General features: G+C 43.8%; 1 protein-coding gene across 1 annotated transcript in view; it reads left to right on the plus strand.

Annotated features, from left to right (window-relative positions):
- The window catches only part of Hbs1l (HBS1 like translational GTPase), a 65024-nt gene extending 51272 nt beyond the window's left edge, over positions 1-13752 (plus strand). Inside the window, exons 11-18 of the mRNA XM_021640302.1 lie at positions 1284-1401; positions 1894-1962; positions 3895-3999; positions 6597-6687; positions 7003-7111; positions 10595-10695; positions 12508-12652; positions 13121-13752. Coding sequence (XP_021495977.1) covers positions 1284-1401; positions 1894-1962; positions 3895-3999; positions 6597-6687; positions 7003-7111; positions 10595-10695; positions 12508-12652; positions 13121-13132 — 750 coding nt within the window. The 3' untranslated portion in view covers positions 13133-13752. The remainder of the gene's footprint in view (positions 1-1283; positions 1402-1893; positions 1963-3894; positions 4000-6596; positions 6688-7002; positions 7112-10594; positions 10696-12507; positions 12653-13120) is intronic.
- The last annotated feature ends 2218 nt before the right edge of the window (positions 13753-15970 follow it).

Here is a 15970-nt window from a genome sequence, read left to right on the forward strand (position 1 = left end):
CTTGATTGCTTCCCTCCTTTGGTAGCTTCCTAGTCCACAGGGAGGAGGCTTTCAGGACAAATCCAGCTCAGTTCCTCTTAGTCCTGTGTTTAAAGTGTGTGGTGTCTTCAACAAAAGAGTCTTACCTGCAGGTTCTGGGAGACAACCAAGGGCCACAGATGTCCCCTCACCTACATCTTGAAAGGAGGCTTCTCTTTTTTAGTCCTGGAGTTTTTGTTAGGCAGTCTGTGGCCTGTGGGGTAGTATTATCACCCCAAGTGGCATAACATCATTAAAGGTATATGTATAAACATGCAGTTACATGGATTGTATGTGACTTTAGGGAAATATAAAATTAGATTCCTTACAGGTTGTCTAGAAATCCTTAGTGTTATTTATCTGTCTTCCTTTCCTTTCTTTCTGTATTGACAGTATCTAAGTATGTTTAATTCCATTTTTCTTTTTATTTCCTCCTGGTATATGTATATATCTGACTCTTAAAATTTGCGTATATTGAGTATTTGGTCTGGGTTTTATGTAAATAAGAGATTTTCCCTACCTACCAGTTCAGATAGTAAAGTTTAAGGAAGTCGTGGGAAAATGTTGGTAGAGAAGTACCTGAGCCAGCCAGCAGAGTCGAACGGTTCTTGAGTCAGGAGTGAGGATTAATATTAATAAAATAAACACACAGCACACAGGAAACTTTTTTTAAAGGTCCAGACTCGACAGCCACAGCAAAAGGCAGGCTGCAGTGCAAGCAGCAAGTCTCAAGTTTGCCTCCTCCTCTGCCTCCAGCCCTCTGACCTCTTTTATTGTGAGGAGTTACTTTCAGCCAGTAAGACATCTCAGAACAATAGGTTAATTTGCACAAAGAGCCTGAGGAAGAGATGTGACCCTCACAAGCTATCCCACCTGCTGTCACAAACAAAAAGAGATGGACTTGCAAGTTCTTCTCTGCCTTTAGTAAAGGCCTCCTAAAAGCCATCTCTCCGCCGAGATTTAAATATCAAAGCAGGCCGCTGGAGTCATGGGCTCCCGACAGAGAAGAATTTATCCAGCCAAAAAATCTGCAATATGTCTACATCAGCAAGTTACATGCTTTATGGTTTGAAGAAAATTTCCAAATTTCCCCCAAATTAAAAAATAATGGCTCAGATAATGCCAGAGCTTTGCTTCCCTGATTCCTGTTACCTTTTTGAAAAGTCTATTGTTGTTCATTTTGCAAGACTTGGTATTGATGGGTCTTTGCCATTTTTGCTTATGTAATGTCGTAATTAAGTTTCTGTCTTCCATCCTTTTAATAGGAGAGTGATGTAGCGTTTATCCCTACGAGTGGTCTCAGTGGTGAAAATTTAATCACAAGATCACAGTCAAGTGACCTCACAGCGTGGTATAAAGGATTATGTCTATTAGAACAGATTGGTACGTATCCTGCCACTCCCGTGTTAATGTGCTGTAGACTTGATGTTCATTACTTAGAGCTCTTTGTGAGCAACAGTGTATATGAAAAATCACAGAATTTGTAATTAGAGAAACTAGGTTCTCAGGTTTGAAATCATATGTACTATTTAAATGTTCAGATTTTTGAAGCCACATTAATGAGTTTAGAACCTGCCCTACCTGTCTTCCTGACTAGTTGAAAATAAATGATGTGATATGTGGGGAATATGGTTATAAATGTAACATGAATGACAGTCATTTACTGTTGCTATGTACAAAATCAGTTCTTTTTCTAGAAGAGAGACAGCAATGTGCACACTGAAGATAGTGGGGGGAAAAGTCCTTTTTGGGTGTGAGGGTGCTAGGAAGAGAAGCCAGGCCCCGTCACAGCTGTGCATGTGTGCACTTCTGCAGAGCAGCATCCACAGTCCCATGGTTTACCTAAACCTGACGTCTGTCATTTTTTTCTGCCAGATTCCTTCAAGCCCCCTCAACGATCTATTGAGAAACCTTTTAGGTTATGTGTGTCGGATGTCTTCAAAGGTGAGTGCCACTCTGCAGAGTTGCCGTATCATGCAGCCTGCCCACTCCTTGTGTCTTCTTGGACTGCTCCATTGTTTTATTACATGGTTTGTTCTCTGCATGAATGTAAGGATGAACAGCAAGCAGTGGCATGCACATGGCCAGTCCAGAGCATCTGAACACCCTTCAGTTTACATACGTCCCACTTCACATTCACCTCAGGGCAGAGAGACCTAAGCCTTATCTTTCTGACCTTGAACAACATCCAGAGCACAGGGATGGCAAGATGGCTCACTGGATAAAGGTACTTGCCGCCAAGTCTTGACAGCCTGAGTTCAATCTCCTGGTCCAACATGGCAGAAGGAGAGAATCAACTCTCAAAGGTTTTCTTCTGACATTCACACACTTGCATTGTGGTGATTGAATATGTACATACAGACACTAAATAAATGTAATCTTAAAAATGTGTGTGTGCGTGTGCGCACACGCACACACACATTCTAAGATCCTGATTGGCCCTGTGTCTACCCATGTTTCCATGCTTCAGTGTTTCTTCATTTATTTCCCTGTCTCCTAGCCATCTGTCAGTCTGTGTAGGACACAGAACCACACAGACAAAGTGGGAAATGTAGTATGATCAGTCAGAGCCATTAACTATGATTTTTTAAAAAAACAAAAAACAAAAAAACCCAGTGAGGAAAATACCAGGAACCCTGTTCTCTAGAGCTGAGAAAGGCAAAGGTGTTACACTAATGCCTAAGGATGTGTCTAATGTAAAAATATCTACAGGCCCTATCTAGAAAACGATAAAATGCGTTAGAATAAAAGATATAAACAAAGGTATGAAATATTGATAGATTGGAACAATTGATAAAAGGTTTCAGTTGTCTCCTAAATCTCCATTATCTTGCAGAAAATAAGGAGTACATTTGCACGGAACAATTTTCACACTGATAGCTGCTCTGCCTCCCATATAAGCACTGCACTGTATGCCTTCCCACAACCCTGCGCTGTTACTCAGGGTTACAGTGGCTTCTCTGCCGTTTCTTTCAACTGGTGTTTGATGGCCTCCTGCACTCACTTTGGGCAGCTTCCTGGCTTGTGCCTTTGCTTGTTCCCCTCAGCACCTCCTGCTGAGGTAACACACTCCCTAATTCTGAGTCCTGCTGCACTTAAATTTTCCTCCTTCTTGATGGTGTTTGTTGTCATATCCACCATTAGACTTTTCTCCCTAGGTTTCTGTGAACCACTTTCTCCTGCCACCTCAGTTTTGTGGCCTGCCTTCTGGGTGTGAGGGCTTCATTTTCAGATTCTGAAATAGCGTTCTCATGCCTCATTGCCCTTACCCTTCACACTTCATGAACTGATGTCCATATTTCCCCTACTGCCCACAACTTGATGTTTCCCAGGTGCCCTCTCTGCCTCAGAATAGCGACTATGCTGGCCACCTGACTCTCATAGACATTTGATGTCAACCAAGGCTGTGAGCATCTTACTCCATAGTTCTGTCTGCCGTCCTCCCTCACAGAGCCTTGCATGTGCCACTGCAGAGTCTTAGGGGCACATTTGTTTCTGTTTATTTTAAATCCTGTTGATTTAAAATAGGCCTCTGAGTGTACTTAGATTTTGTCTTTCTTTATAGAGGTCGAAGCTTCTTACAGAAAATGGCTTCTGTTTCTCTTACCACAGAGCTTAGTAAAATGCCTAGTGTTTATTAGCTTATAAATATTTGGAAAGGAATGAGCCTTCACATTTTGTAATCTGAATAATTGGATTTGCAAGAAAAGCTGGAACATGAAGTGCCATATTTAGTAGAAGTATTAAAATTTCTTGACCACTGCTTTGTGTTCATTTGACTCCTGGCCTTTTGTGACTATGTAGGAAATAAATATCACGGTATTAACTATCAGAGAACACGCTGTATGTTTCATATGCTGTTGGTATGTTTTGCAGATCAAGGATCAGGCTTTTGTGTGACTGGGAAAATCGAAGCAGGCTACATCCAGACTGGTGACCGACTGTTAGCAATGCCACCCAATGAAACGTGTACTGTGAAAGGTATTGAGCCACTGTGGTGTGCTTTTGCTAACAGGCCTGGAGACAGCATAGCGTCTCATTCAGTTATAACTGCAGAGTGAATATCCTCTTACTGAAATTGTAACCAACTGTCAAAATGATACTGACTGTTGAACACTTAAATGTAAAAGCATTAAGCCATTTTTCTCCTGTTGTGCACATGTCTGTGTGGACATGTACCACTCTAGGCCTGGCAGCATTTTAGGAAACTGCTAAATAGCTGTTTAGCTCATATACGCAACCAATATACGCAACCAATATTAAAGCTAGTATGGGAATTGAAACAAATTCTGTTTTTATTTGATCCCTTTTTTCTTGCCTGGTGATTAAGAGCCAAGGCACCAGGTGCAGAGCTGGTGCAGCTGCTGAAGTCTTGACATGTCAGCAGGAATTGCTACGCTCAGTCCCCAGGTCCCGCATAACAAAGGCTGGCCTGGCACCTGTCAGCCAGACTAGCCTGCTTGGCAAGGCTCTGCCTCAACAATGATGGCTGCTGCCTGAAGACCAACCCCTGACTGACCTGTCCTCCACGTGCTTTGCTTAAGAATGTGTGCGTCTGTGTACACAAGTGGGTGCACATGCTTGTGTGCGCACGCACACACACGAACTGAAACACTTTGGAAATAGTAATTTCTGTCTATGTTAATAAGCTCTTTTTCGAGTAAAATTTAAACATTGAGTAGCTGTGAGTTAAGAACATGATCCTACAATTACAATTTTAGGCCTTAATTCTGAGTTCCTATGGCGCCCCCCCCCCCCCCCCCGCTCCTTATTCCCGTCTGCTTGCTTTCTCCGTCTGTGTGGAGGTGAGCATTCCCTCTAAGTTGTGCAGGGAAGCTGTAGCAGCAGTGGCAGACACTCTGCTCGAGAAGGCTTGCCTGGGTCTTGGCACAGTTCTAGCCCCGGCTCTGACTCACGGCTTTTGCTGGGTTTTCCAGAGGGGTCTTTGTGCTCTTTGGATACGCCAGCCAGTGATGCTGTGTTGGCCCTGAGAACACAGACTTGACTACCATCAAGTAGCAATCCCATGTCACCCTTTCACTTTAGTGACAGCACACGTAAGCATAGTGGCTCAGGCCTGTAATCCAGACATTTGGGAAGCAGAGAAGAGGGGATTGCATGTAGTTACATTGTGAGCTACTTAGCAGCTACCCCACCTGGGACATCTGTAAACGCTGAAACTCAGATGATGATGCAAACGAAGTGCTGGCCAAGAGAAAGTTCATAGAAAATAGATATGGAATACTAAAGTGGTTTGGGAAAAAACAATATAAGTATTTGGGAAATTTGTCAATACGTATGAAACTCCCTTTCAAAAAGATTGCCGAAAGGCCATCTTTAATGTATTAAATTAACTACCTCATATTTTTCAAGTCCCTATTTCCTAATAAATACAGATATGACTATTTTTTCAGTTACATTAAAGAATTATATTTAAGTAGTTGATAGCTAACTAATATTTAAATTAGCCAGTTTTGGTTTTAAATTAGTAATTTTAAATTTATAATATAAATTAGTAATTTTTGAAGCTAAGAATATTGCCCTAAAAGAGCATGTCTCGTGGGGGACATGTATAGTTTTATAAGGACATGAGGGGCATGTGATTTATTAAGAACATGTCAGCCAGAACACTTCTACCATGGCTGGACTGCACATCAGAAGCCCAACTTCCAGTAGAAAGTACATTAACCTATAAATCTAACCATCAAATGAAGCAGTACGGGATTTGTTTCAAAGGCCACGGAATTGTACTTCAGGACTGTTTTGAGGTGACTAGGTATATATTTTTTGGGATGTGGTGATGCCCAGCATTATTCTTAAGTTAAATGTTGTTGCTGTTTCCTTGATCTCTCTCTCCAGCAATGAGTTGTGCTATGCAGACTGTCTGGGAAGGAGTCGTCTTTGCATAGGAATAGTTAAGGGCTAGCTGAGTGGATCCTCAGACTGAGGACCAAACACTGCTGCTTCACAGCAACCCCCCCTCAAGCCTCTGAGAACGCGGGCTTCATCTAGGTCATTCTGTTCTTGAGAACACAGTTTGTCCAGTATGTAGGTACATTTGTAGGCTCCCAGAGCTCAGGAGTTAAAGGCAGGAGAATCGAGTTCAAGACCACCCTAGGCTGAGCATTGGGTGGGTGGATGGAAGGAAGGGCAGGAGAGCTCAAAAGAATAAAATACTGTCAGGCACGTGTGTTAGCCTTCCATTTCTGTTCTGTTTTGCCACTGTGTCAGGAACAACTTAGCAATTATGAATTGTTTGGACTATGTAACTGTGCCTGTGCCCATTAAGCTAATAGCAGTGTTTAAATGAAGCCTGCCGAGAGACTTGCTTCATCATGTAAATGAGGTTAAAATATTTGGCTAAATGAGAGGAAGCTGCCTCTGTGGGCAAATAGCAGCCACTGTGTTTCACGAGGTGCTCCAGGTCTGGAGGGGCTGTTTCCTCTGCTTGTCCACTTCTCAGTGCTCACAGTCAAACTGAAAACGATGCCTGCAGAGCTTGCACACAGCAGGTCTCTGGTTATTGTGCACTGTGCAGAGCTGTTTCACTGCAGGCTTTGGTTCTTACTCATTTCCAGGAATCACTCTGCATGATGAACCTGTCGATTGGGCAGCAGCGGGCGATCACGTTAGTCTGACTTTGGTTGGGATGGATATCATCAAAATCAAGTGAGTAAAAAAGCGAGTTTAAACAGCCTTTGTATCAGATAGAGGACATCAGAGTACGTGTATTTTACAATCCACTAGGTTAGTTTAAGCCAGAATTTTATGTGGCCAAATATAATCTTAGCAAATGTCATCGAAGGTGGAGTTAGTTTGTGTCAGCATACAAACTTAGTGTGTGCTTGGGATGAAAGCTGTAATTCATGAAGCTGTAGCTGGGGCCCTTGAAAGTACTCTGTTTGCTTAACTGTGTCAGTTTACAAGTGGTCTTCATGTTCATTCATCCTCTCTGTCTCTGTGTCTCTGTCTCTCTCATTACAGTGTTGGCTGTGTATTTTGTGGGCCCAAAGAACCCATCAGAGCTTGCACTCGCTTCAGAGCCCGGATCCTCATCTTCAGTATTGACATTCCCATCACTAAAGGATTTCCTGTAAGTCTCCAGTGTTTTGTCCTTGCTTCTTTGAACTCAGGGGAAGTCCTAAGTTTCCTCAAATGAACAGCTTTTCTAATTCAGAAAAAGAAGTTAGGATCTGAAAGTAAATTTTTTTTTCTAATTTTGATTCTTTAAAAAAATGTATATTCCATCATTTATTTTCTGTGTGTGGGTGCTTGTCCTCATGTGTATCTGTCCACCAGTGGGTGTCCACACAGACAGAGGGCATCAGATCTCGACACTAATGTTGCAGGCAGTTGTGGGAATCAAACCCAGGTTCTCTGGAAGAGTAGCCAGTGCTTTTAACCCCTAAGGCACCTCTTCAAGTGCCTCTTTGCTTTGATTCTCGAGCCTGAGAACCTGCATAGATGTTTCATAATCAGTTGATTCAAACTGTTGATGATGTAGTTTTCTGGGGGAAATGATAGACTTTGTACTGGGCAGTAGTAAGTTTCACCTAGTATTTTAATTTGGGTGCTTCTGTTTTCTTTAGGAGCCTTATTTTCAGTATTTCTGAGTATAAAAGTGATAAATTGGTTCTAAAGATTAGAAAACCACACAGACACAGAGAAAGAGGATGCTGTGGTTGCATAATCTGTGCGGATCTCCTGTCCTGACTTCAGCATGTTCCATGTTCACTCGCTGCCCGCCTGTCCTGTGTGTACACGGGATTTCAGGTGTACTGGAGCTCTCTCCTCATTGGGGGAGCTCTGGCTGAAGTGTCTGTGGACCATGCTGTACCTGCTCTGCGGCCGTGGCTGGCCGCCTCACCTGAGCTGCTCCACTGAGTGATGTGGGGTCCCCTCACGTCCTTATCCCTGTCCTGGGTGATTTTCATACACTTAGGAGCACATTCTGTTCAGCGCGTTGCCTTCTCGCTCTCTCAGTGTCCAGTTTCTTTTTCTTATTTGTGCCTCTGGTGTCATGTCCATGAGCTCAGTGTCAAAGCCAACATTGCAGAACCTTTGCCTGTGTTTTCTTAGAGCTTCGAGGTTGCTCATGTGAGGTTAGGCCATGGCTGGGTTTGCAGTTAGTGGTGCTGGGCAAAGCTTCATTGTCATCGCTTTAATTATTTATTTATTTATTTATCGCCATTGCTCATCTAGTTTCCTAGTAACATCTGTTGGGAAAAAACCTTTATTTCCTCAGTGAACAACCTTGGCACCTTTGTTGAATATCAAATGACCATAAATTTGCTGATATTTTTAAAAGGTTACATAAGGAAAATTACTTATTTTGTTGACTAACATTACAACTTATTGAGACAGTGGATATTTGATTCTCATAATCACCAGAGAAGCAAAGTGAATCCCTGACGCCTTTTGATACTGTACTTCAGAATTCAGAAGTGTCAAGGGTTTGATTGGAAGGCTGAATGCACGCATGCTCTGTAAGACTAAAGAGGAAGAGACAATACCCAGCACATCGGAAACTACTGTTTCTGTACTGTAACTTGTGAATGTCAGTAGCACGTGAGGTGTACAGAGCTTAATTGCTTAGATGGGTTTATAACAGATTTTGGAGAGACGCTTTAGAGTGCTCAGATTTGGGGGTGGTTGGGCCTGTGCTGGTGCTGCCCAGTGTACAGACAAAGCAGAGTCTTGTATGGCTGTCACTGGGTGGGCAGTGGTGGTTAAGCCAGGCCAACTCTCCTCACTCACTGAATTCACACAGCGCTGAGGATTGTTTAAGTACTAAGGTGTTTGATTTTTTGTATTTTATTAAGACATCAAGATACTAGTAAGTTCTCTTGTTTGCAAATAGATCGTGACACTCAAGTTCAACAGGTTTTTTGTTTTAGTTAATATATGATGCTATGCAGAGAGAAGGAACAATCAAATCTAACCTTATATTTCCACAACCCATTTGTTAGTCCTGGACTAAACCCACATTCAGCTTAGCAGATAGTAGAAAGAACTCATGAGGTTTATGTGCCTGTCTTCTCTGATATTTGAGAGGCCATGAAGCCCAAGAGCTGTGTGGGATGACTGTAGGAATCTTTGTTCCTGAGCAGATGTTTCTTTTTTTTTTTTATTAATTACACTTTATTCACTTTGTATCCCCCCATAAGCCCCTCCCTCCTTCCCTCCCGATCCCACCCTCCCATCCCCTTCTTCATACATGCCCTTCCCCAAGTCCACTGATAGGGGAGGTCCTCCTCTCCTTCCTTCTGATCTTAGTCTATCAGGTCTCATCAGGAATGGCTACATTGTCGTTTTCTGTGGCCTGGTAAGGCTGCTCCCCCCTCAGGGGGAGGTGATCAAAGAACAGGCCAATCAGATTGTGTCGGATGCAGTCCCTCTTCCCATTACTATGTAACCCACTTGGACACTAAACTGCCATGGGCTACATCTGTGCAGGGGTTCTAGGTTATCTCCATGCATGGTACTTGGTTGGAGCATGAGTCTCTTGGAAGACCCCTGTATTCAAATTTTCTCCTTCTGTTGCTCTCCTTGTGGAGTTCCTGTCCTCTCCAGATCTTACTATTTCCCACTTCTTTCATAAGATTCCATGCACTCTGCCCGACAGTTGGCCATGAGTCTCAGCAGATGTTTCTTATAGTCTTGGTCTTGCACTTATATCGCAGTGCACACTTTCAGACCTGAAGCCGTAGAACGTTTGAAATTGTTTCTCCCATCTGCAGTGTGTGTGGTGACATCTGCCTGCACTGTCTGTGCCATCCCACACTGCCAGGGACAGCGGGAGTGCGCAGGGTGGGATGGCACAGACAGTGCGAGCATGAGGTGGCTGGACATTTCCTGAGTGTCTGAGCACCCTCACTGTAGCGTGTGGAACCTCCCATAGGGCCACTGCAGGTCCACAAGGTAAGGAGCTTGGTCCAGGAGAAAGTGGTTTGAACCCTCGTCTGTTAGACTTAAAAACCTGTCTGATCTCCTATGTAAAGAGAACTCTGTCACACACTCAGAGACATCTCTGCTTTATCTGTGTATGGGATATCTAATTCTTGTTGCCCAAGAGTGGAAGCGGTGATTGCTGCTGACTGTGACTCTTTCCCCATTATTCATGACGAAGCCGTTCACTTGTTGAACATCTGTGCTTCTGAGAACGTTATCGTTATCTCTTTCTGTTTATGTCTCAACGCAATACTACAAAAGCCTTTTTTACCACCAAGGACACTGACCCACAAATGCAAGTGAGAGGCCTGGATTCAGCCTTAGATTCTTTCCCCGCTGCCCGTCACAGTGTGGCGTGGCGGCAAGTGTTGTAGATAGTAGCTCCTTCTACCCTTTACGCTAATCCCAAGCTAAGTCTTCACCTTCACAGGGAGAGGGGCAGGAAGGCTCCACCGATGCAGCTAGACGCGTGAGGGAGCACCTCACTGGAGGGACTTGGGCCTGCTACAGTCATTAGGAAGTGACACCGAACCATGTGATCGGGAGCGTGGCTTGTCGTGTGCCGAGCGCAGAGCCTGAAGCTGCTGTAGCAGGTGGTTTAGTGTTCCCACTTTGTTTGTTCTAGGTGCTGTTACACTACCAAACCGTCAGTGAGCCCGCTGTTATTAAACGGCTGATTAGCGTCCTAAACAAAAGTACTGGCGAAGTCACAAAGAAGAAGCCCAAGTGAGTGTTGTAATGCACAAGTCACAGACACTAACAGTTTAGGAAATCCCTTACAGAGAACCTCATTGTGTAGCGGGTAAGCGCAGCCTGGTTTACTTCCTGCTGGTCAGTGAGCAGCTAAGGGTGGGTGCATCCTTGGTTAGCAAAGTGTCAGCTGGCTGTGCAAGGGTGTGGGCCTGAGTCCGACCCTCACAGCCTGGAAGGAAGCAAGCTGTTGTGTGCCCATCTGTGATGGCAGTGTGCAGCAGGCCTCACTGGCCTATGAGCCTGGCTGATTGGCAAGGTCATTGAGATACTCCTTCAAAGAACAGGGGAGCAGTGCCCGAGGAATGGAGAGTGCCTAAGGAATGGCATCCAGAGCTGACATGCATGAAAGCCCTTGTGCACCTGCACACACGTGCAGACATACAGACACTAACATTAACGCGTTTGCCAAGGAGTGTTAGCTATGATAGAAGTTATGTGTGGTGGTGATGGAAATTATAAGTAGAAATTAAACATAAATGCATATGTGTGCATTGAGCCACAGACATTGATGACCAAAGACATCCCAAATGCTAGTCCCTGTTCTCAAAGGAGAATTTTAGCTTGCTGCCACTTGTTTTAGGCTTCGGTCCGTGCCTTCCTTACCTTTGTCACCTGCTCAGTGGCTTGTTCCCTAGTCTAGAGGCATCTGCACGCTCCCTGCCAACTTACTTTTCCCTGCTTGTGATGAAATTTTTGCTCCTATCCACGTGGCCTTCAACTGAGGTGATCAGTACTGTCTGAGTTTCTGGTTAGTGTCCTGTCTGAGTCCGGACAAATTTTCCTTGACACAGGAAGTACCTTCTGAGAACCTAAGCATACTGTAACTGGAAATAAAGTAGTGCAAGTGCATATTGCAAAATACAGACAAGTTAAGGCCATCCCAGTTGGCTGGGCTGCCTGCACTTGGAGTTTCCCTCGTCTTGAGCCCTCAGGGGAATCCCACCCAAAATCCCCTTCTTTTCTCACCTGCACCTGTGTACGGGCCCAGGGTACCAGGGTCTGCTCTGCCTGCCTGTGGAGAGTCTGCGCGGGGAAGGCAGTCTTCTCCTCCAGAGGGAAGGGCTGCGCTTACTTCTCACTTCCCTGCCCGCTCCGATGCTCTGGAAAGACCGCAGGTGTAAGAGTGTTATTTCCCAAGACCCATGTTTCCTAGGCCCTCTCATGAGTGCTTTCCTGTGACTGGGATCCTCAGCCCTCACAGGAAGTGGGAAAGTGACATGGAGCTCAAAAGAGACAGAGACAGGATTCTTAACTGGCTCAGTGACTTACGTAAATGCTCTTCCTTGCAGGGCTGTCTGTGTCTGCGTTTGTGACCTAGACAATTTGGAGAACATTTCTATTGAAATTGACTCATTGTATTTAATCTTGAGCTTTCCCTCCTTGTACCTACTGCAAAATCCTAGTAAAATATACCTTGCATGTGTGAAGCCCAAGGTTGAATCCTCAGAACTGCAAAAATAAATACATTTAACAGAGGATTAGGTGTTAGTAGTCCAGTGATGTTAAACTTTAGTGTCATTTACTTTATTAGATAACTAAAGCTAGATTTCCTCAGGGAATGGTGGGGAAGCGCTGAGCGGGATGGGTGTTTGGGCATTATAGGGGTCGGATGTAGTGGCCCTGAAGGAATGGAGATCTATTTGTGTTCAGAGGCAGAGGCTTGCACGTAGAGCATGAGCATGCGCGTTTTCTTCTGGTGGTGGAGGACTGAGCTGGTTCTGGTTGGGGCTGGACTCCTCACCTTCCAGGTGCTCATCTGCTCCTGTTTTCCTTCCCTCCTCACAGGCTGCTGACCAAGGGCCAGAATGCGCTGGTCGAGCTGCAGACACAGAGGCCGGTGGCTCTCGAGCTCTACAAGGACTTCAAGGAGCTGGGGAGATTCATGCTGCGCTACGGCGGCTCCACCATAGCTGCCGGTGTCGTCACTGAGGTAGCTGGCTGCGCGCCATTTATGTTAAAGTAGTGAAGGGAGGAGAGAAAAATATACCTGATGAATTGGGAGTCCTAATTTTGTTTAGTACAAAAAGCCATATTATCTTTCTCTAAATTCCTGGCTTTTAGTGTATTTAAAATAATTCATCCAAAAACTTGAATTAATGTAGCTGTAAACATTTTCTGAAACATAACCTATTGTATATGACAAACTACAGTGGCACTTTAAAGAAAACAGCCAGAACTGAGCCAAGGAATTTCAGTAGCTTGAATATTCTTCTGTATTCTCATGACTGATATCATTATTTTATTGTAAAAGAACAAAATAAGTACCATATCGGGAAGGGAGAGCTAGTGAAGGAAAAAGACATGCTTACTCCAGTGTCACTCCCTTTCGTGGTTGTTCTTGTAAAGAGTTCCGGATGATAGCAGCATCTTTTTTTTTTTTTTTCTGTTTCTTTTGCAGATAAAAGAGTGATGGGTCCAGTTTTCACCATGTTTCCAGATGCATCGAGATAGTCAGCACGCAGGCATCCAGGGATACAATTAAGGAAGCAGTGTGTGGTTGATAATGTTTGTAGATGAGAGAAACTAAAGCTATCATTAGCTGCCAAGAAGTATTAATAATCACTCCTGCAAAAATTCCAAGTTGCCAACTGGCAAAGTAAGGCCAACATTGAACTTCCATTTCAAAAGCAGCCTCTCCCTCTGTGGTGGCAAAAAACACGTCTGTTTCCCTGAGACATGTGGGGAGTATTGGAAGACACTTGAATCATCATGAAATGGACTCAACTTCCAGCCAAACCAAAAAAATCGTTTTCGCTTTTCATTCTCCTGTTCTGTAATTGTTTTAAGGAAGGGTGTCTTAATGGGGCTTTTAACATCGTCAGTCTTTGACCTGGTGCTTTTTTTAGTTAACACTAAGAGAAGGTTTCCTGAGGGTAATAGTAAAGCTGTTTTGTGTTGAAGAAGAAAGCGTCTCTCATGGTCAACAAGTCTACCTTCAGAAGTTTGACGTGAAGTGACTGAAAGCTGTCCTTAGGTCACCAAGATAGTATTTAAGTTGAAAAGCCAGCTAATAAAATGCCTTAGTTTGAATGCATTGCAAAAATGTGTTTTATTCCTTCAGCGTGTGAGGGAGTCTCGCCCACCCCAGGTGAGTGTTGGGCACTGTGTGCTGTCTCTCCACCCCCGGGTCTCCTGACTGACTGATCTTTTTTGCTTTTTATGCTAATGGTGAATCAAGTTTAGTCTCAGCCATTTGTAACCACATCTTGGGTTTCCCATTCTTTTGGAATTGATTATTTACATATCTGGGCCTTCTATACTGACAGGCTGTGCTCCTCCTGAATAAAACTCAGGTTTTCTTCAAAGTTTCAACAACAAACCTAAAGGTTTACTGATGGATTTGTTGGCCCTTCTTTAGTTGGTATATTGATGGATTTCCAAATTTAATAGCTCCTCTTTTCCTCGCTCTCTGGATTTTGCTGTATTTCTTACCCTCAAAATGCATGATGAAATTTATCAAGTAAAATGATTGAAGCTCTGAGTTCTCATACTGCCTTATAGGTCACATGATCAGAGTTTGTAGAGGAATCACCCAAATAGAAGGAATAAACATATGTGCAGAGAAACGTGCTGTTAAAAGTAAGAAACTGATGGGTAAATACTAACAGCACCAGGTTAAATGCTGCAGAGCCAACTCTAGACATGGAAGGAAACTTTTGCTCTAAAATAGCTTTTAACCATTTTAAACGGTTTTTACTGTCTCTCCTTGGACTGCAGATATGGAAGTATTGGCTGAAGAATTTAAGTAGCTGGTGAAAATGTCATAAGCCAATTTAAAAGGTAGAGATGCAAGCAAGAAGTTACTAAAAAAATGCCAGGCATGTTTAACAAAGTTACCTCCTAGAGCAGTTCTCAACCTTTCTAGCTCTGCAACCTTTAATACAGTTTCTTCATGTGGTGACCCCACCCATAAAATTGTTTTGTTGCTATTTCAAAACTAATTTTGCTACTGTTAGGATTTGTCATGTAAATACCTGTATTTTCTGTTGGTCTTAGGTGACCCTGTGAAAGAGTCATTTGAACCCCTAAAGGGGGCCCAACCCACAGGTTGAAAACCGATGTTCTAGAGGGCAAAAAGATACAATAAAAACTACAATCTGGTGGTTAAACGGATTGGGTGGAGCACAAATATACTGACTTGGAATAGAGATCAGAACACCCAGGTGGATCAGGAAGAGGAAATTCATGGCCAGTAAGAAACTGAAGGAGAAGGTCTATTCATATGAAGTTCTACAGAGCAGAACTTCAGAGCGTGGGTGCACAGCCACATACAAACTCACAGCAGCCAAACAATGCCCAAAGCTGACGAAAAACATTCAAGAGTAGAAAAGCACAGTCTGTCGAGTTACCGTACGGACAAGAGTGAGCAGTGGCGCTCGCTGGCCCCTCAGCCCACATACAAATCCCACTGTGCTGTGACAAGATACCAGAAATGAGGTCATTTGCAGGAGAAACGTCATTCTTGCTCTTCCAGAAACTGGAAGAGCAGGATGAGGGGACCAGTGGATTTGGTGTGTGGTCAATCTTACCTGCCTCCAGATGTCTCCTGCAGCCTCCTCACCAGGCAGAGCCGTACTGTGCTCCGTCTGCTCCTTCTAGTCCATCACAAGGACACTGATGAGGCCATGAGCGGAATCTTAATCAGCTCCGGGAGCACCCACCTAAATACTGATGTTGGGGGTTAAGCTGGAATCTGGATTGTGAAGGGATACAGCACTCAAACCACAGCACCCCAGGTGGAAAGAAAGGCTCCTTGGCTCCCATGCGCAGTCCCCACAAGATCATGGAGAGGCTCAGATGCTATTAGGCGTGAATTTAGCTGATGTCTCCTCATTTCTAGTCGTTACTTCAGTGTTCTGTTGTCTCTGGGCTTCCTAAATCGCTCTGCTTAAGGTGAGACCAGAAGTGCCAATATGTGAACATCGCATATTTAATTTTCAAGTTTAATCTAATTATAATTTGTTCAGAGAAGGGAAGGCTCCGGGAATGACTCATGAATGTGAGTTTTCTAATTCTCGTGGCTTACAAATAAATAGGGAAATTAATGTTAAAATAGCAGTCTCATGCATTTGTTAAATAGGCTGGTTGGTGCACTGACAATAGCAGACCTCAGAGCACAGCTGGATAATTTCAACTAAATGTATAATCCTACGGCACATTATAGATGCCGTGTCGGTGGCCACACCGTGATACTCTCTTCCGGCGGCCGGGAACGCCTTATGAATGTGTATTTATAAAAGGAAATATT

Source organism: Meriones unguiculatus, chromosome 20 (genome assembly GCF_030254825.1).
Source record: "Meriones unguiculatus strain TT.TT164.6M chromosome 20, Bangor_MerUng_6.1, whole genome shotgun sequence".
NCBI lineage: Eukaryota > Metazoa > Chordata > Mammalia > Rodentia > Muridae > Meriones > Meriones unguiculatus.